The 17,687-nt window shown below is 52.7% G+C and overlaps 12 protein-coding genes across 12 annotated transcripts; 4 read left to right on the forward strand and 8 right to left on the reverse strand.

Annotated features, from left to right (window-relative positions):
- Positions 1-1,092: 1,092 nt before the first annotated feature.
- BBBOND_0106330 (hypothetical protein) lies at positions 1,093-1,635 on the reverse strand (the record flags this gene model as incomplete). The annotated part of the gene is made up of 1 exon (XM_012911056.1): positions 1,093-1,635. The coding sequence occupies one exon, from the start codon at positions 1,633-1,635 to the stop codon at positions 1,093-1,095; it is 543 nt and encodes a 180-aa protein (XP_012766510.1).
- A 779-nt stretch (positions 1,636-2,414) lies between these two features.
- On the reverse strand, positions 2,415-3,065 carry BBBOND_0106340 (hypothetical protein, conserved; the record flags this gene model as incomplete). Its single annotated transcript, XM_012911057.1, has 1 exon — positions 2,415-3,065. The coding sequence occupies one exon, from the start codon at positions 3,063-3,065 to the stop codon at positions 2,415-2,417; it is 651 nt and encodes a 216-aa protein (XP_012766511.1).
- A 354-nt stretch (positions 3,066-3,419) lies between these two features.
- On the reverse strand, positions 3,420-3,656 carry BBBOND_0106350 (hypothetical protein; the record flags this gene model as incomplete). The annotated part of the gene is made up of 1 exon (XM_012911058.1): positions 3,420-3,656. The coding sequence occupies one exon, from the start codon at positions 3,654-3,656 to the stop codon at positions 3,420-3,422; it is 237 nt and encodes a 78-aa protein (XP_012766512.1).
- A 98-nt stretch (positions 3,657-3,754) lies between these two features.
- Positions 3,755-4,550, forward strand: BBBOND_0106360 (cytochrome c/c1 heme lyase, putative; the record flags this gene model as incomplete). The annotated part of the gene is made up of 3 exons (XM_012911059.1): positions 3,755-4,019; positions 4,130-4,379; positions 4,415-4,550. The coding sequence occupies 3 exons, from the start codon at positions 3,755-3,757 to the stop codon at positions 4,548-4,550; spliced, it is 651 nt and encodes a 216-aa protein (XP_012766513.1).
- Positions 4,551-4,623: 73 nt separating this feature from the next.
- BBBOND_0106370 (mitochondrial transport complex Tim10, putative) lies at positions 4,624-4,977 on the reverse strand (the record flags this gene model as incomplete). Its single annotated transcript, XM_012911060.1, has 3 exons — positions 4,624-4,689; positions 4,725-4,821; positions 4,907-4,977. 3 exons carry the CDS (start codon positions 4,975-4,977, stop codon positions 4,624-4,626), a joined length of 234 nt encoding a protein of 77 aa, XP_012766514.1.
- A 157-nt stretch (positions 4,978-5,134) lies between these two features.
- BBBOND_0106380 (translation initiation factor 5A, putative) lies at positions 5,135-5,614 on the reverse strand (the record flags this gene model as incomplete). Its single annotated transcript, XM_012911061.1, has 1 exon — positions 5,135-5,614. One exon carries the CDS (start codon positions 5,612-5,614, stop codon positions 5,135-5,137), a length of 480 nt encoding a protein of 159 aa, XP_012766515.1.
- Positions 5,615-5,914: 300 nt separating this feature from the next.
- On the reverse strand, positions 5,915-8,467 carry BBBOND_0106390 (hypothetical protein, conserved; the record flags this gene model as incomplete). Its single annotated transcript, XM_012911062.1, has 1 exon — positions 5,915-8,467. The coding sequence occupies one exon, from the start codon at positions 8,465-8,467 to the stop codon at positions 5,915-5,917; it is 2,553 nt and encodes an 850-aa protein (XP_012766516.1).
- Positions 8,468-8,475: 8 nt separating this feature from the next.
- On the reverse strand, positions 8,476-9,501 carry BBBOND_0106400 (hypothetical protein, conserved; the record flags this gene model as incomplete). Its single annotated transcript, XM_012911063.1, has 1 exon — positions 8,476-9,501. One exon carries the CDS (start codon positions 9,499-9,501, stop codon positions 8,476-8,478), a length of 1,026 nt encoding a protein of 341 aa, XP_012766517.1.
- A 598-nt stretch (positions 9,502-10,099) lies between these two features.
- BBBOND_0106410 (hypothetical protein, conserved) lies at positions 10,100-11,401 on the forward strand (the record flags this gene model as incomplete). The annotated part of the gene is made up of 1 exon (XM_012911064.1): positions 10,100-11,401. One exon carries the CDS (start codon positions 10,100-10,102, stop codon positions 11,399-11,401), a length of 1,302 nt encoding a protein of 433 aa, XP_012766518.1.
- Positions 11,388-12,224, reverse strand: BBBOND_0106420 (casein kinase II beta 4 subunit, putative; the record flags this gene model as incomplete). The annotated part of the gene is made up of 4 exons (XM_012911065.1): positions 11,388-11,594; positions 11,623-11,981; positions 12,018-12,111; positions 12,147-12,224. The coding sequence occupies 4 exons, from the start codon at positions 12,222-12,224 to the stop codon at positions 11,388-11,390; spliced, it is 738 nt and encodes a 245-aa protein (XP_012766519.1).
- A 390-nt stretch (positions 12,225-12,614) lies between these two features.
- BBBOND_0106430 (serine/threonine protein kinase, putative) lies at positions 12,615-14,585 on the forward strand (the record flags this gene model as incomplete). Its single annotated transcript, XM_012911066.1, has 1 exon — positions 12,615-14,585. The coding sequence occupies one exon, from the start codon at positions 12,615-12,617 to the stop codon at positions 14,583-14,585; it is 1,971 nt and encodes a 656-aa protein (XP_012766520.1).
- Positions 14,586-15,263: 678 nt separating this feature from the next.
- Positions 15,264-16,673, forward strand: BBBOND_0106440 (membrane protein, putative; the record flags this gene model as incomplete). The annotated part of the gene is made up of 1 exon (XM_012911067.1): positions 15,264-16,673. The coding sequence occupies one exon, from the start codon at positions 15,264-15,266 to the stop codon at positions 16,671-16,673; it is 1,410 nt and encodes a 469-aa protein (XP_012766521.1).
- Between the last annotated feature and the right edge of the window lie 1,014 nt (positions 16,674-17,687).

Below are 17,687 nucleotides of genomic sequence, written 5' to 3' on the forward strand. Positions count from 1 at the left end.
TAGTAATTGCGCAGCTTTCATATGAAGCACGTGCAGGCAACGGTTGGTTCGTGTGTTTCGCTTCAATCTCTGGGGTGCGAAAAGCCCTACCCGCTTAGGTTATTTTATGGGCGATAATAACGTCTTTAATCGCCCCTTTTCAGTTCGAGCGCAGTTTCAGAGTATGATAGCCTTCGTTTCAGCCGAAAACACGCGACCGACCAACCGTTCACATGACTCCTTGCCCCCTAACATAATACCATTGGGAGTCGATAAAAAAGGCATATGAGACACACAACCCCAGCCAAAATAGATCTCTACAACCAGTGTTCTTCGGCGTTGAATGCCCCGTATGTGTTGCCCTTGTGGGTGGCCTCATGCTCACCATCACAGGGGGGCAACTCATGCATCGGCATAGAGAATCATGTCAGTGACCAGCTACGTGTCACACATGCGCCATATTCGGTTCTTCATTTCACTTCGTGTGTCACACTAATTGCGAAGATCACGCATTACAACGCCATTTCACGCCAATAAATGCCGTGATCCCATGACCTCGTCGGCATGACAAGCAACAAACACAACACATGATGCGTGTGACCGTAAATCTTTTGGCGACGTTTATTTGTTGCCCGTAATCTGCATATGCTATTACTCCGGCGGTACTTGCTGACGTGACACTGTGTGGGACGCTATCCCATCGGCATTTTGCGATTCTGGTGTTCATCCTCACTGCCCAGGCCTCCGCCTAAAAATTGCCATCGGTACTATATAGCTAATCATACTGCTTGAAAGGAAAATGTGCCAGTCGAGTTGAGTGATCCATTATCAAGAGAGGAATCTATACCAGGAGTCGAGTACACTGGTAGCCGCTCCTTTGTAACATCATCCGGCATCGCTGTGCGATAATTTGGGTACGTGGTGAAACTGCCTATCGGGTTGTCGAAGCAGTCGATTTTTTTGACTCTATGCCTCAACTGACGCAGCTGCAGTTGTCTTGTGTGCCGTCAGCGTCTCAGTCACATGCCGGCGACAAAAGCTCCCGCGGTGCAACAAGCGTAGCAGGGCGACCATAGATGTAAAAAGCATGAAAAATCATATTATATGCAAGGTTTACAGCTTCTGTGACTCCTTGAACTTCGGGATGCTCGCGTATACGCCGCGGGCGGCATTGCCGATTACCTCGTAGATAGGCTTCACCTGAGGGTGGACCATGTCATAGTAGTGCTCACGGAAGCTCAGCCAGCCGCACAGTGCCCACACTAACAAAAACACCAGCACGGGGAAGGACAGGATGCGAGCAAACAATCCGACGATGTAGAGCACGACCAGTGCGTTAACCGACATCATAGGATACCTCCAAAGGAGTACCGTGCGAATATATCCACAGACGCCATTGATGCTGGCGTAAGCACACTGCAACACCCCAGCAATTGTCTCCGATTTGACGAATTCGTGCTTCTCTTCATCCTCGCCGTCGTTGCACAGAGTCTTGTTGCAAAGCATCTGACATACGCCACCCAAGAAAATCGCAAAGGTTCCCACGTTTATCAGCACACGCAGCAGGTTCAGGCGCAACACATACGTCGCGAAGTAGAGGATGTTGGTGGCAACTAGCAGCGCTAGCGCCTTCTTGTCCGACACGCACGGTGTCATCTGCGACGCCGTGAGACCACTAGTATTTGACAACTACGCGCCGCTGACCAGCGCGTGTACAAGCCTGTTGCAGCAGAAACGCTCAACTAATGACAGAAACTGGCCTAGCCGCGAAAATGCCGAAACCATGGAACCAGCGAACACACCAGGGAGATGGAACCACACGACACACCCTCGCAAACCGCAACCTACCGGGTATTTCAGGGCGTTACAAAAGAGTGACGAGTATTTGGGATTTCGCGAAATCTGGATATATCCGCGTATCAGCTGTGCACATAGACAACGCCAGCAGCACTCGACTGAGAGTCGTGGGTGTTCAATTCAGCACACCGGCAATCTAATCGGAGTGACAGGAAATAGCCGCTGTCGTCCATGCGTCGTACGCGCGCCGGATTCTACGCATGGGGTCGTCATACACACTAATCGACAACCAGCCACCGCGAAACACATCCGCAGAACACGCGGCGGTACACATGAGACGCGCACATGACTCACAGGCCGGGAAATCCCAGCCTGTTGCATTATGAGGGGCGCCTGTGCAGTTCGCCAACGCGGCTTCAGAACGCTGGGCGCTGCATACACATCGCGAAACCGAAAGCATACAGTTTGTCGAATGAGTATTTACGTCATTTGTCCGACATTCGAATCTGCGGCGGCGGCGCATGCAGAAATGCCATTTCAATAGCACTCTGGTACGACTGGTTATTCCGCTGCTGTTGCGGTTGTGACCTCAGACGGCGCCACCTTTTTGCACCTCAGCGGCGCATGCTGCGCAGAAGTCAGATCTTCTCGCGCAGACGCTTCGATACGTTGCACAGGTTGTTGTAGACCTTGCCTGGTTGGTTACCCAGAATCAAACTGCAAATCGAGTGCCGCGCCATCTTGATGCTGTTGAAGCTCCCCATGATGTGGATGCGGTCATTCGCCAGCACAACGCGCGTGCGCGTCATGTTCTCGATTGCGTGCTTCGTCTTCCCGTCCTTGCCGGAGATGCGCCCGATGCAGCGCGAGAGGTGGTCGCCGCTCAGGCGCTTGACGTCCTTCACCTCGAAACTCTCCACGAAAATGTCCTCCAGACGAATCAGAGCCTCCGCGTCCTTAAGCTCGAAGCCGAGCATGAACGCGCGCAGGTAGTCCTGCGCCTTCTGCAGCAACGACAGGTCCGTAGACTCGGAAGCAGGTCGGACCTCAACCACCTTGGTCTTCGTGCACATGCGGATCTGCAGCTTCAGGTGCTCGACCACGGTGCGCACAATAGCTTCCCAGTTGTTACGCAGCGGCGTCAGACGGTTCGCGGGCACGCTGACGCGCCTGAGGTTCACGAAGCTGTAGTTGTCAGTCTTGGGTTCTTCCTTCGGTTTCACCAGCACCACCTTTTTGCTCCTGGTCTTGGTGCGCTTCTTGATGGTCTTCTTCTTAGCATCCGTCATATTTCAAAATTTAGAGAAGTCGATGCAACAGTAGCCTTGTAACGGGATGTTTAGAGGCGGGGAACTACCATTTTGTGATACTGAACGTGAGGAGGATTCTCCGCAGCGCTCTGCGATAATGTTCGGCCGAAGGTAGTGACGAGAACGGCTACCGGTGCCTGCCACTAACAATACGCGGCAGCTAAACAGCAGGTGTGACTATAAAAAATATTTGAGTCGCGACGGCGTGCGGGTTGCGATACAGTATAACGGCGGCATAGCGAAATCGCAGCTCTGTCCCCCCATTCACCGGGCAACGTCGCAGGAAAAGCGCGGGGTAATACACCTACGTTGGACTCAATCATGCTGGGAAGGTTATATGTGTGATAGCGTGTACTGAGATTCGGAGGATCCATGATGTGTAGCGGGATTGTGGCGGCGTGGCGGACGATCAGAGCGTGTCTGCGCGCTTAGTGATTTAATGTATAGCAGACCAGTTGCGGCCGCCAAAAGGATGCATCCGGCTATTGAAGCGCGTATATCCACGTAGAATTGCCTTCTGTAGCGGACGACGGTCGCAGCGCATCGATTCGGGTGGTACGATGTCGCCATCGTCAAGTCGAACCGAACGCATGACCGAACACTAATCGTAGCGACAACCGCCTCAGCTGGCACATTGGATGGTACTATCGTGTAGTTCTGGAGCAACAATGGCGAGTCGTGCTTCAGCGAATATTACTGAGGAGCCGGCAGGGGCGCCCTCATGCCCGATTGAGGGGCAATTCAGCGATGAAAAGAAGCTCACAAAGTCGAGCTGCAGCTCATCGCAAACCGGTGACAGCGTCATAACGCTCATCACGAAGGCCGAGGTGAAGGATCTTAACGCCACGCGCACTCAGTCCAACATCCCAGGCAAAAACAGTAATTGGATATACCCCTCGGAGCGACAGTTCTACCGATCCACCCTCGCAAAAGGTATGTCACGTTGAATTCGCGCGGCTTGGGCCGCAGTGTGAGGTCAAGCCGTGAGGTTGTGTTTGCGCTTGCACCCCAAATGGAAACGATGCGGTACATGTCATGAGCAGGGCACCGCGTGGACGCCACGGTCATACCCACCGTCGTACAAATACACAACGCCATCAACGAAAAGGCCTGGGAACGCATCATGGAGTACGAGGACATGCATTACGACCGCTGCCAGAAGCCGGTACTCGCGCATTTCATCGGAAAGAAGGACCAGCTCACCCTGCGCGCCAGGCTCAGACATCTAATGGGATACAAGCTGCCGTACGACAGGCACGACTGGACCGTAGACAGGTGCGGAAAACTCGTCAGGTACTTCGATGACCTCAGTGGCAACAATCGCGCAGGTATATCATTGACTTCTACGAGGGGCGTGCGCCGAACGACGAACCCATCGCCGTGTACATGGACGTCAGGCCCGAGCTGTCGATGGGCGGGATCGTAGACAGGTGTCGCCTGTGGCTGAAAAGGAACCTCTGGTGATAACCGGGGCGCGAAGGGTTTAGACATGACAACTAGCCACTTAATTATATCGCAAGTTACCAAGGCGTTGTTCTCACAACTGCGCATTCTTCGACGCTTCCTGCAAATGCGTCCCGACCATCGTGTGGACGTCGAGAAACTGAAAAACATCGAGTCGACGCAACTCCCACGTACCTTGTTCACACAGCGGTCCACACAGCTCTGCTCGCCGGGGTCCATACGCTCGACCTTCACGGCCGCGATGCACTTGCTCCAGCAGGAATCTCGCATCCTACGCAACGGTAAACATCGTGCCGCAGAAATAGCGGCGCTACAGCCGCGGCAACGCCGCGGTGTAACAACGCGACCACACCTACCGCTTCAACATGTCGGCCATGCCGACCAACTCGGCAACGGCGACGTTTACGGGGTCCGCGGGCGCGTCCATCTTGGCGGCCAATTGCGATGTGAATGGTGAACGAAGCTCAGTGAACGGTGCCTATGTGTGACCAATGGGCGCAGACGACGGCGGCCACCACGCGACGGACCACACAGCTAGGTCAGCGCCGAAACGAAACGGAACACAGTCATCACGTATACGTCATTCAAACTAGTTCCTTGCACTGGATGATCTTCTCCTGGCCGACGGCCGAGAGAACGGTTACCAGGACCTCCTTACCAGAAGCAACCAACGACTGAATCTGCTTGGACACCTCGTCGAAACTGCCGTCGTTGTCGCGTGGGAGCTGCAGGTCGTCCTTGCACGTTCCATCGGGGTTGAGCAGCGAGACGAAACCGTCGTCGTCGACGCTGATGAGCTGGTACTCGGTACGCTTGACGTGAGGGACTTCCATGTTGTGCGAGGTAGGGCACACATCTTCGTACTTCTTGCCGGTGAAAATGTCGACACCAGTGATGTTGGCCTTCGCGTGACCGTGCTTGCCCGTCTTCGAAGTCGAGTAGTCCACTACCTTGCAGGGCTTGCCCTTGATCATCACGAAACCGTTCATCTTGATCGAACCGGCGGAAACCGGGACGGTGTGCGACGCGCCAGCGTCAGCGCCCTCAAACGACTCCTCAATCATTTTCGCGAATCTGCACAATGTCAAAACTGGCAACGCGAATGGCCGGCGCGCAGTACAACATCAAAGAAGGCAACGCACCTGGAAAAAGTAAGAGCAGCAAGTGCCAATGAACAGATAGCCTAATACGTCAACGTAAATAGACGGCGCAAAGAAGCAGAAATGTTGTGCAGCACCAAGGCGGCGGCCCCTACGCAATTATAAAGCGCGTGGTGGGGAGCGACCACCAGCGCGCGCCGCCCTGACGTCATACCCCGGTCGGGTCGTGTGTAGACAGCAACGATTACGTTGTCACAGCTAAAGTTACTGCAATTGGTCGATGTCCAAGCAGCCGCTGGAGGACGGGCACTGCCGCCCGGAAATGCACTCGTAGTGTTTCCCGATCTCTGACACGAGCTCCTTGAACTTCGGAGTTACGCTCTCCAAAATGCCACACGACGACAACGCAGCCTTGAAATCCGCAGAAGAGTTGCCTTTGTTGCGAGGTGTGGCGTGGGGAGGCTCAGACATTAGCATGTCGATCCGCTCCAGCATAGACTCTGTCACGTTCGACGAGCCCAGGCTCCAATCCAGCAGCGGCGCGTCCTGCTCCGGAACGTTTGGGGGGCTGGGGTCACAGCTGTTCGATAATAGTATATACATAAACGGAACTATTTCCACAAACGCGCGGCTCTTGCAAATGTAAGCGCTGCTCAGATGCCACTGGGGGTGGCCGCCGTCCGCCCTGGCGATGAGGTCCCGCAGGTGGCCGTCGTATAGCGCCTTCAGGTGGTTCATGTCGTTTATGGATTCCGATTGCCATACGCCCTTGGTGAACATCCGGAAATTCGCCGGGCGACCCGACCCGCCCAAGTTGCAGCAACAGGCTGCTCGAGCACACAGACACGCAAAGGTGCTTTGCGCCTGCTCCCAACCGTCGTCGGGCATTCCTCCGGAATGGCGGTAGCCAGTAAACGTCACGTCCGCATCACACAAATGTGTCGTCAGCACCGCGCAGTCATCGATGTCCTCGAAATAGTGCGAATAGTTCTCAAACACGCTGTCCACCAGAAACGACGCATCCACGTTCCCAGAATCCACCAGTTCGTCGGGGTTGTAGTAGAGCTGTGGCCGCGTGAGCAACGGAAGCTGTGCTGATCTTGGCTGCCGGGATGGCTCCTCGGACGCGGCGCCGATAATCACCGGCCAACGGCACATAGAGAGCGGGAGAGACGGATTGTATAATTCGATCAGCCCGAACAACCGCGCGCTAGTTGGAAGAGCGCCCAGTAACGAAGCGTCGAAGCACCCCGGTCGCACAATGCCGTAGCCGCATACGACCGACCTGCTCAGGGCCTCGTCGATGTCGCTTGCCTGAGACGGTGGCTCGACCGCGAGTACCCTGGACGGCATTAAAATGAGGTCGTCAGATATCGTGGACAAAATTTCAAGCACATCAGAGTAGTCCTCGGTTATACCGCTGTTGTCACCTCCCTCCCCAAAGTTGCCGCAGTACACGCCACGTGACAACTCGAAGCATTCCCTGAAGCGCTCCACACCCAAAGAACCGCTTGACTGCAAGGCCGACACGTCTTCCTCATCCAGTGGACTCGCGTCCCGTTGCAGAATGGCGCGCACGCGCTTGTTCACAAGCACTTTACCCAACACGTTGAACACGGCGCTGGTTGGGCTGCGTTCGCACATGTGTTGCAGCAGCGCCTCCATCTCAGACTGCGCTGATTGTAGCGAGCTGCGGTCCACGCTCGAAAAGAAGTGCAGATTGCGCATACCGAAGCGCAAGTCACCGCAACATGCCCGACTAAGGTAGTCGACCAGCTGCTCGTTAAACGCGCTGCACGGCCGGCCGAGCGCGGAAAGGAAGCGAAATAGCAGTGCCTTGGTTTTGGCTCTGGTAATCTGGGCTACGTTGAGACGCATGCAACGGGGATGGTTCTCGTAGTTGTAAGGCAAGATGCTGCGCAACAGGCGTCGGTCGCTGTTTGAGTTGTCGACACAGATGAGCAGTGGATACATGGACAGGCCTTCATGGAAGCCGTCGCCATCCAATATGCTGCGCGTTATTTCCTGTACGCGGCGATTAAACGGCGTGTTGCTGGGCGACAACACCGTGCGTGGAAGGTCCTTCAGCAAAATCAAGTGAGCCTCCTGCGATTTTGATGGCAAGGTGTCAGCGTCCCCCTGAGATCTACGGCCGCCAAAAAGCATGCGTATGCATTTTAAACGGCGCGATGACGCGTCAGACTGAACAGCGGGCGCTTTTAACGAACCCGCATCGCGTGAGATACGGAGACCCGGCTTGCGACGAACGGTATCCAAAAAACGCAAAAAGGTGGCGCTGAACGCGTCTTGAGCCTGGCCATCCGACATGTACACCACGTCGTTTTCGAAGGGGTCGTATTCGATGACCTTCAAGCCGATCTCGCTGCACAGACGGCGTACGGCGCTGACCTTGCCGGACCCAGTCTGACCCTTCAAGATGCAAATGTTGGCCGCGCAAGAACTCAGACGCTCGCCGGCATCGTCCGAAGATGGAGACGCTCGTTTCCTAGACCGCTTCGGCGCCGAGTAGAAGTGGCGCAAGGGATTGTGGGAGACGTCCCTACGGTACCCACTGCCCGCACTGGATTGTCGGGAGTCCACCACGCCGGATGTGGCGCCAGTGGAACGGTCGCATGGTCGCACTGAATCCGCATTGTAATCCTTCTCAACGTTGTAGGTGTGCGCTGGAGAGGGCTCAGCGCCCCTGTCGCCGCTGCACGTTGCCCTCGCGCGGTCCCGTGCCGACAGCAAAAACTGGTGCAGCACCTCCACGTCGCCTCGGCGCCAGGGAATCTCACCGACCACAGAGCTCGGCATCTTTCTCCCTAATTGTGATGTAGAACAATACCATAGTTGCTAACGCCGAACTCGATGGACCTGCGGCCGTACTCGCCCCCGGAGCATATGAACATCACTCGACGGACGGCGAAGCCGGAACCCGAGCTGCCGTCGGAATTGGGGTTGCCGCCCGAATCACCCGTCGCACTGTGGCCAGATGAACTGCCGGAAGCATACGCGATACCATGGACCTCGGAGTTATCGCCAAAACAGGCATGCTGCTCCAGCGACACATGCACGTAGCACCGAGAGCGGAACGACTCCCTCAACCAGCCACGGTGCCCGCGCTTGCCCACTGAACTCGGCCAGCTATCCCACCTCGCTTCGTGGTTGCAAACCAGCACCGCCAAGTTGTGTTGCCACGAAATGTGTCGCAGCGTGACGCACAGGCGAACCAAGAAGCGGCGGCGAAGGTAGGAATCCAGCAGACCAACGGGCCACAGAGAGTCTATCACCAACACCGCCACGGAACGAGCACGGATGTCTCCAAAACACGGCAAGTAACCGTCTTCAGACAACCGACGAGCGAAGTCAGAAACTACGAGCTCCAACTCCTCGCAGCTGAAGACGCGCAGCAAGATGAACTTATCACGGTTCACCACGCGGGACAGGCACACCGAACCCGATGTGTCAACGTAGAGCGTTACACCCGGAGATGCGTTGGCGTAAGACAGGCAGAACGACGTTTTGCCGCTCCCGCTGGCGCCCGTGACCTCGGCTATACCGGCACCGCGTAGAAGGTTGTCGAAAACACACCGCAAACTCACATCAGCGCACACTCCGCTGTCCTCAGACGCGCGATCCAACAGGCACTCCAGGGAGCTACGGAATGGCGGACGGACGCGCGCAGAAGACGCCGCAGGCTCGAACACAGCGGCGCCAGGATGCACGTCGGAAGCGCACCCGCACACGAAAGCCAGGTCGCTGTAGGCCCTAAGCAGCCTGCTTCTGCTAGAAGTATTCGCGTTTGCCCTCGATTCTTTTGCGAAATCCGGCTTCCGGCTCCTGTCCATTATCCAGCGGCGGCTGGCACACCAGTCCAAAATGTCCTCACCGATGGACGGGAAGAATACACCCTAAAGGGTGACACCCCGGACGAATCTGCTACACACTGCTACGCTGCAGGGGTGCCGTCAGATCAGCCCGCGGAAGCCGCCGACGTAACGCCACGACCTGCGGCGGACAGGGCGAGGATAGAATCACAAAGTACCAAGTAACTTCCGTTGGTACAAAAAGAAAAGACTTTGATAGCCGTGTTTCCGAACAATTGTGGAAGTCGTAGGCTTCATGTGGCCGAACCCATGTCTTGCCGGTAGCCAGCGCTGCAGCCGGCACGGTGTAGCGCCGACGATTGATCCGCGCGCCTGCGGAGTCGCTAAATTGACTCATACCGATCACTTGTGGCATTGTGTGTGACTCATGGCGCGTCCGGGCTCGTGAGTTGGTTCGTTGAGCCGTGCTACTGCGTAACTGTGAACAGCAAAAACATTACTCATTGATGACTTAGTGCACAAACGTACCCGTTACAGACGACATCGCCGATTGTATACACACCATCGGTGCATACACGCAACGTGCAACCTCACCAATAGCGCTGCAGCAGTACCCACCATGAGGATTTTTATCACCGTTCTCCTATGGCTCGCAGAGATGCACAGAACCGCAACTGCTCTGACGCTACGCGGGGAATTTCCGCGCAGCCCCCGTATCAACCTCTTGGAGCTAGAGTCGACTAGGTGGGAGGCAACTGCAGACACGGTGTCTGCCAAGACGGCGCCATCATCCAACGCAAAGCTGGAGCTCAGCGATCTCAAGGATAACGTGGACTTCCACATGAACCACCTTAGCGAAGCGCTCAAGGAGAAACTCAGCAACGCGATCGAAGTAGTTGATCCGGTGGAAATGGAACGCCTCAAGGATGCTTGCGACAAGGTCGAAAACAGAATCAGGGATTTGCAGGCGACCATCAAGAGCAAGTGCGACGAAGAGGAGGAAATCGTGAATCAACAAAGCGGAGATCATGAAAGTGCCGAGCTGCATGGCGCTGTAGAATCGGCGAAAAAACGGCTAAAGAGTTTCGTAGACGATGGTATCAAAGAGATCGGGGAGAAATTGAACAACCTTTTCGCCGAGTTCACCGTTTCGGAAACTGAGGATGCTAATAAAACGCGTGACGGCGATGTCAACGAAAACGCAAAGGGCGCAGGTGCGGCGACAGGAGATAAAAGCGTAAAAGAGATGCCCGATGCGGAAAAGCCTCTTAGCAAAAGCATGATTCAAGTCAGCGGCGATAGTGCGTATGAGGAAAGTGGAAGCATCATACCTAAAAACCAAATATCGGACAACACCGTGAAAGAAGGCAAAGTCGCTAGTAAGCAAAACGTGAACCCAGGAGGAGGCCAAATGGGTGTTCCCAAGTCCAACGCCAGTAAAGACGTCAAACATGCAGAAGTCGCTGGGAATGCCAGTGATGCGTTAAAAGGGCAATCTAATCTAGTAAATTCCAAAAACCAAAGTTCTAATATAATCCGTGGTGAAGTTAATGGCAACCACGATGACAAACGTGCTCATACCACAAGTGAAGCAGGAGCCGCTACCAATGTAACAGGAAACACCGCTATGACAAACGGTGTTACACAGCACCAGGGGAGCCCTGATAAGCCAAATAACATTGAGGCGGTACAGAGTAAAGAGGCTGGAGAAAACGACGACCGGCGCAAGGCGGGAGCGTCGGATAACGCCAAGTCGGCACCCGCTCCCAAGTCAGAGGCAGAGCAGGCTTCCAAGCTGGCCAAAGTGCCGCCCGCAGCCATCACAAGAACAGTAAATCAGTATCTGCAGACACTGAACTCGGAAGCTGACAAACTCGTCACCGATATTCAGTTGAAGTTACATCGGACTAAGACCTATTAGACCTGGTGCAGTCTTTCTGGTCCTTTATAGAAGTGCTGACCTTGAACCCGTAAATCTGGGGCACATAGTAGTAGGTAGGCCCGCGAGGCACAATAGGGTCGTGGACCATCAAAAAGAAATGTGCGAAGGTGGTCCCGAAGTACGCCCCGTCGATGACAGAGAGACGACTGCTCTTAGGGGGGTGGTACACTTCCTGCAAACAGACATTAAAACAGCGTAACGAAACTTACATTGCAACGAGGGCAAAATATCTTCGCGTTGTGATACGCGGGAGCGTCCACGATGCCGATGGGCAAGACGGCTGCGTTCTCGCAGCTGAAATTCGGACACGTCCCGAAGACCTTCTCTTTGAACTTCTGAAGCATCAAAGACATGCCCTTCGATGTCAGTATGAAACGGCTGTGGATCAGGCCGTAGAGCAACTGAGATGACGTGTTGATGATCTGCTGCTTCGCGCGCTCGGAACGCGGGCCGAAAGTGTCATCGTCGTTATCCTCGTAGCATTCGTAATCGTAATCGTCGTAGTTGTCCAGGATCACGCGAATGGCGTGGTTGTAGTACGAAACCTGCTGCTGCAGACCTAAGACACGTGCCCATTACACATCCGTACACCTACCTACGAGATTGAACTCATCCCGGATGTAATCAGCGTCCACCTGCACGTAAAACTGGTTACCCTTCAAGCTGCAGTACCACTCGATCCATGGCATCTGCAAGTCATTAAAGACAGGCCGCAAGCCCTCACCTCGCAGTGCTGGCCGTCAGACGACTCCAAGTCGTCTGAAGCCTTATCTACGTCGTTCAAGAACACGGAATTTATCATATCAGCAATGTTTCAATGTCTGATGACACCATAACATACATATTAATGAGACACAGGTCACGAAACGACCGAAAGGACGTCCATGGTAACGGTAGGAGCAAGGAAAGCATGTAAAAGTACGGCGAGCGCCGCCGGACGCCGTAGCCAAAATTGGTCAGAATCTGGCCAATCTTGGTTCCCTAGATTTATTTGGTCCGAATACGGATTAATAACTGAAAAAGTTGACGTCCGCGGGTCACACATAAACCACACAACGCGAGCGCCCGTGTACGATACCCCGAATCTACGCGAAAACGCGGCAACAAAGCCACTGGAGATTTCTCGTAGCACACAAGATGGTGAACGGGATGTAGAATCATACAAAAGCAGCGGAAATAGCGTGTCGATGCCATGTCTGATGTCGCCGACTCCTACTCCGATGGCTTGTCGGAAGCCTCTGATGCCGAGGATGACGACTTATGGCTTGCGCAACCCCCCTCCAATCAGGAGGGTCTCAAGCAGTCAAACTTGTTCTTCGTAGCGCGTCAGGGAGACGAAAAGAGCCTGTTCCGAAGTAACCAGATTTACAAAAGAAACCACTACGAAAAGGGGCTGACTAAGGACAAGCGGACTACCGTGCAGCAGGTTTTGGACAAAAGAACATATATAAGACTAAGGAAACTCTGTGGACAAGGGGTATTCCATTATATGCACGGGGTAATCAGCACGGGGAAGGAGGCGAACGTCTTCGAGGCAGAGACGCAACCGCCATCCAGCTCTGCCATTTCCCATAATGCGTCTAGCGATGTCAACGAAGTCGTCACTGTAGGTCAAACAGTGCCATGTGTATGTGCAAATCATCTGGTGGAGGCTCACGTGTCAGCGCAGTCGAATGGTACTGGCGCTGCAACCTGCCATCCAGGTGAAGGCACAAATGTGAACTGCGATGAAGTGGCGGATAAGATTTCCGCGTGCAGTATAAAGGAAACACTTCAACCTAAGAACACCGATGAAAGCAGTCGGAGCACCGAAAAACAGACGCCAGGCAGAGTGGCCATTAAGGTCTATAAAACATCAATCCTTGTATTCAAGGACAGGTCGAGGTATATCGAGGGCGAATTCAGATTTAGGAGAGCGTATCTAGGAACTAAGAACCCTAGGAAAATGGTGGCGCAATGGGCTGAAAAAGAATTCAGGAATCTGAGGCGCATTGCACTTTCCGGTTTATACTCACCGATACCCATTGCGCTCAAGGACCACGTACTCGTAATGGACCTCATACTTGATGGCTCCGCCGTCGCTCCTAAAGTGGAAAACTTAGGAGCGCTGCCTTTGTTCGAGTGGCAAACCATCTATGTGCAAACAATATGCGCATTGAGAACGTTGTTTCAGGAGTGCAAACTTATCCATGGAGACTTCTCGAGCTTCAACTTGCTCTACTCCAATGGGAAGGTTTACGTCATCGACACATCGCAGGCTGTCGAAAACGATCACCTAAATGCTATGCCATTCTTAAAAAGAGATTGTGAAAACGTAACGCGTTTCTTCAAAAACGCTGACGTACTGCACCACGAACACGAACAAATGATACCCTATGACGAGCTTAAACTCCTCACAGCGGAGCAGCTTTTTTGCTTCATCATTTCTAAGGTAATCGAACCCATCGATGACGTCATAGACGAAGACAATGCAAAGGCGCTCCCATTATCGCATGATCATGAGCTCTGGCAGGACGACTCACTCGCTAATGTAAAATGCTTCTGGAACATAAACGAATCGGAAATCGCGCTAGATGTGGCACAAAGTGTAGAAAAAATGACCAAGTACTACAAATTCGGTGCTACAAAGGACATACCGGAGATCATGATGAACAAGCGCAAGATGTATCTGTCACTCTGCAAAGCGACATATGACTTTCTTACCGGACCAACTTTCGCAAATGAAGAATGCTATTCACACATAGCGTGGCTGAGGAATTACAATTTCGATAAACAGCTCCCAATCAACATTTCACAGATGCCACTTGACGTCGCGGAGAGCCTCATGGAGCAAAAGGAAAACGTAATCATAGGTATAAATGCCATCGTGGACAAAACTTCGTGTGAATCTGTTGAGGAAGCTTGCTGCTACGTGGATGATAAGGGTGAGGCGGATTCCGACGAAAGCGAAAGTGATGGTACGAGCGACACGGAAGAATTGGCAAAACAAACAAACGACGTTGGCGGAAATAATACCGATCAAAGGGCCAAATTCACCGGAAAGATACCAGACGGAGTCGAACCAAGGGAATGGAAAAAAATGGTCAAGGAGTACAACAGGGAAAGACGAAAAAGCAAAATACCAAAACACATTAAAAAAAAATATGGCTCCAACAAGGGCTAGAAACTTAGCGCTTCCTAACGCAGTTCAACTCTGACAGAGAGTCTAGAATCTGATACCGTGCTTCCAGCTTAGCCTTCGTGTAATGTGATGTGTGCTGTGTGAGAGCTTATAGGAAGCGGTCACCGATAGCTATAGGAAGAACTCCCGTACACCACCGGATGACCACATATTTGTAATGAATACAGATATATCGCTCAATAGAAACAGTTATCAACAGTACAGGCCGCCTAATTAGACACGGCATCAAAAACAACGTCGCCGATCATGGAAGGTCTATGTTTCTCACAGGAAGGCACGGTCTAAAACGGTTTTAAGGCGGTATACAATGTTAATACTCCAGTAAGCAGGAGTCACACATATCCATGACATACGATACATACGGGGGAGTTGGGGGCTGAACGGCCTGGGAGATTCCTTTTATCGCGCGTGGTCAAGAAGGTCGGTAAATCCGTCACATGCAGTTGCATCTCTAGATGTTAGTGGAAGACTTTTGCCTTAAGCCTCTGAACGCGCGTCACGCTCACCAGTCGTCGTATACCGTTGAAATTGCCGCACGTCGGGTGTGCGACGAGCCCGCTGACTGGGCACTCTTGCCGAAGAAAACGTACGTCAGAGGAATATTTCTCTTAATATTTTGGTTTTTGCAGCATTGTACAATCCTTCGTGTCTGGCGGTAAAATGCGGAGTGCTTCTATCATCGCGCTCTTTTTAGGGCTTCTCGCAGGTTTTTCTCCTGTCATCGCTTCTGAACCGAACCCAAGTTTGGTCCATGATATCAGAGCTGACAGGACTCGTGTAATCTTCAATCTTCAAGACGTTGTTGACAACGCGTTATTCGAAGTCGAGCAGTTCAAATTTGACACTCTGCCCGTCTTGTCCGTATCCCCCAGGAGCGACTACAAGCTGACAGCCGTCAAAAATGGAAACGACACCATATTCGAATGCGAAGACGTGGATGAGGATGAGATTTACCTAGTGCTGGTCAGGGTTGGCGAGGCAGAAACCTTTGTCTTTGTCAACTCGACATTCGGAATCAGCTTCTTCGAGAAAGTTGGAGACCAGTTTAGGGAGATTGAAAAGGTGGAAGAGCTGCCTGAGTACGTAAAACCCCTGCTTCCTTTCCAAACGCACCAAGAGATATTCGCTCCTCTGTGCGGTAGCAGGCCACTCACGCAATCCGTCAATGAGTATCTGAAGAACAGGGAGGAAACCGAAGATGATGTTGACATCTTTGATGATTCGGATAGTGAGGATGAATACGATGTATATGAAGAGGAGGACTACGTCGAAGGATTCGAGGAGCTGAATGATGAATTATATGACGAACAGTATGATGAGGAGGCGGAGGAACAATACTATGAGGAGTCTGACGAACCACATGTTGATGAGACTGACGAAGATTTTTATGACGAAACTGAGGAGCAACACTACGAAATGCTTGAGGAGCCGAGCTACGAGGAAGTTGAAGAATCCGAATACGAAATGCCTGAGGAGCCGAGCTACGAGGAAGTTGAAGAATCCGAATACGAAATGCCTGAGGAGCCGAGCTACGAAGAGGCTTACGACGAATCTGTAGAACAGGCCGAGGAGCAGGCCGAGGAAGCTGTCGAGGAAGCTGTCGAGGAGCAGGCCGAGGAAGCTGTCGAGGAGCAGGCCGAGGAAGCTGTCGAGGAGCAGGCCGAGGAAGCTGTCGAGGAGCAGGCCGAGGAAGCTGTCGAGGAGCAGGCCGAGGAAGCTGTCGAGGAGCAGGCCGAGGAAGCTGTCGAGGAAGCTGTCGAGGAGCAGGCCGAGGAAGCTGTCGAGGAGCAGGCCGAGGAAGCTGTCGAGGAGCAGGCCGAGGAAACTGTCGAGGAACAGGCCGAGGAAACTGTCGAGGAACAGGCCGACGTGTCAAAGTATGATGAAGCTATAGACGAACTTTTCCAACAGATTGAGGATCAGGCTGACGAGCCCGTTGAGCAGAAGCTTGAAGAAGTTGAAGAAAAGATTGAAGAACAAGTAGAAGAAAAGATTGAAGAACAAGTAGAAGAAAAACATGAAGTAGTAGAAGAAGAGCATGAGCAGCAGCTTCGTGGATCAGCATATTGATATGTCTGTGATACAGCTGTTTAAGTGTTATAGGGAGCAACAAAAGTACTAGAAGTAATAAATGTACGTACATCACGTTAAAGATGCTCTGTGCCATTCCACAGTGAGGCAACTTGCAATCTTTTAGAAGGATTGTGAGTAGGTGTCATGAAACTAACGGTAATGTATGCTTGTAACGGAACGGGGTTTGTTTAACCCAATCCATACGACGAAGCCATAGTTATTTTACATGAGGAGGAAAATGAAGTTAGTGATGAAACATAACGGACTGTTTTCGTAATATCCATGCGTGCCCATCTAGTTGAATGCCGATCAAACGCTAGATGAGGTAGCCTGGTACAAAATAGAAGTCGAGGATTGGCAATCGATGCCACCTCGTACATACTTGATCAAGAAGGACGTATTTTAGGCACGCCAGACAAGCGTTTACGTGAGACTAACATGCACGAAATAGCGGGGTTGTTGGTGTAACCTGGTGCCACTCAGGCATAACAGGCCACACGTTCGAAACCAGCAACCTTAAGCGCCACTTGAAGTCCACCTGCGCAAAGGCTGTTGGGGCGCATGCTCTACCGACATTTTCAATGTTATTACCGTTGTTCTTTCAATGAGGAAGTTGCATGCCCATACGTGATTGAACTGTACGTCATCCTTATGTATCATTTACACGCCACGTGCAATTGCAGCCGCTACCATTACAACGCAACACCGTATAGTCGAGCATCGAGCACAACAGGAAAGGTTACAATGTGTTGCTCTCGCTACATCTACACCAAGTAATTATGCCCATAGAGTGACACGTGGTGCAAAGAGGCTCAGCAGTCTGGTGGAATGTCCATGGGTCTCCTCATACAGTTCGGCAACAGTCGCCGGAACTGAGGTCGTCTGATGTTACCTGCACCTACTACGTCTGCAAACGACATGTGGTACTATTGCCAGACAGACAGTGAGGCAAAATGTGCAAAAAAGTTGTCATTGCCCGTAGCAGTCACACGGCAGACTGCACAGGCAAAT

The sequence above is a fragment of the Babesia bigemina genome, assembly GCF_000981445.1.
Source record: "Babesia bigemina genome assembly Bbig001, chromosome : I".
NCBI lineage: Eukaryota > Apicomplexa > Aconoidasida > Piroplasmida > Babesiidae > Babesia > Babesia bigemina.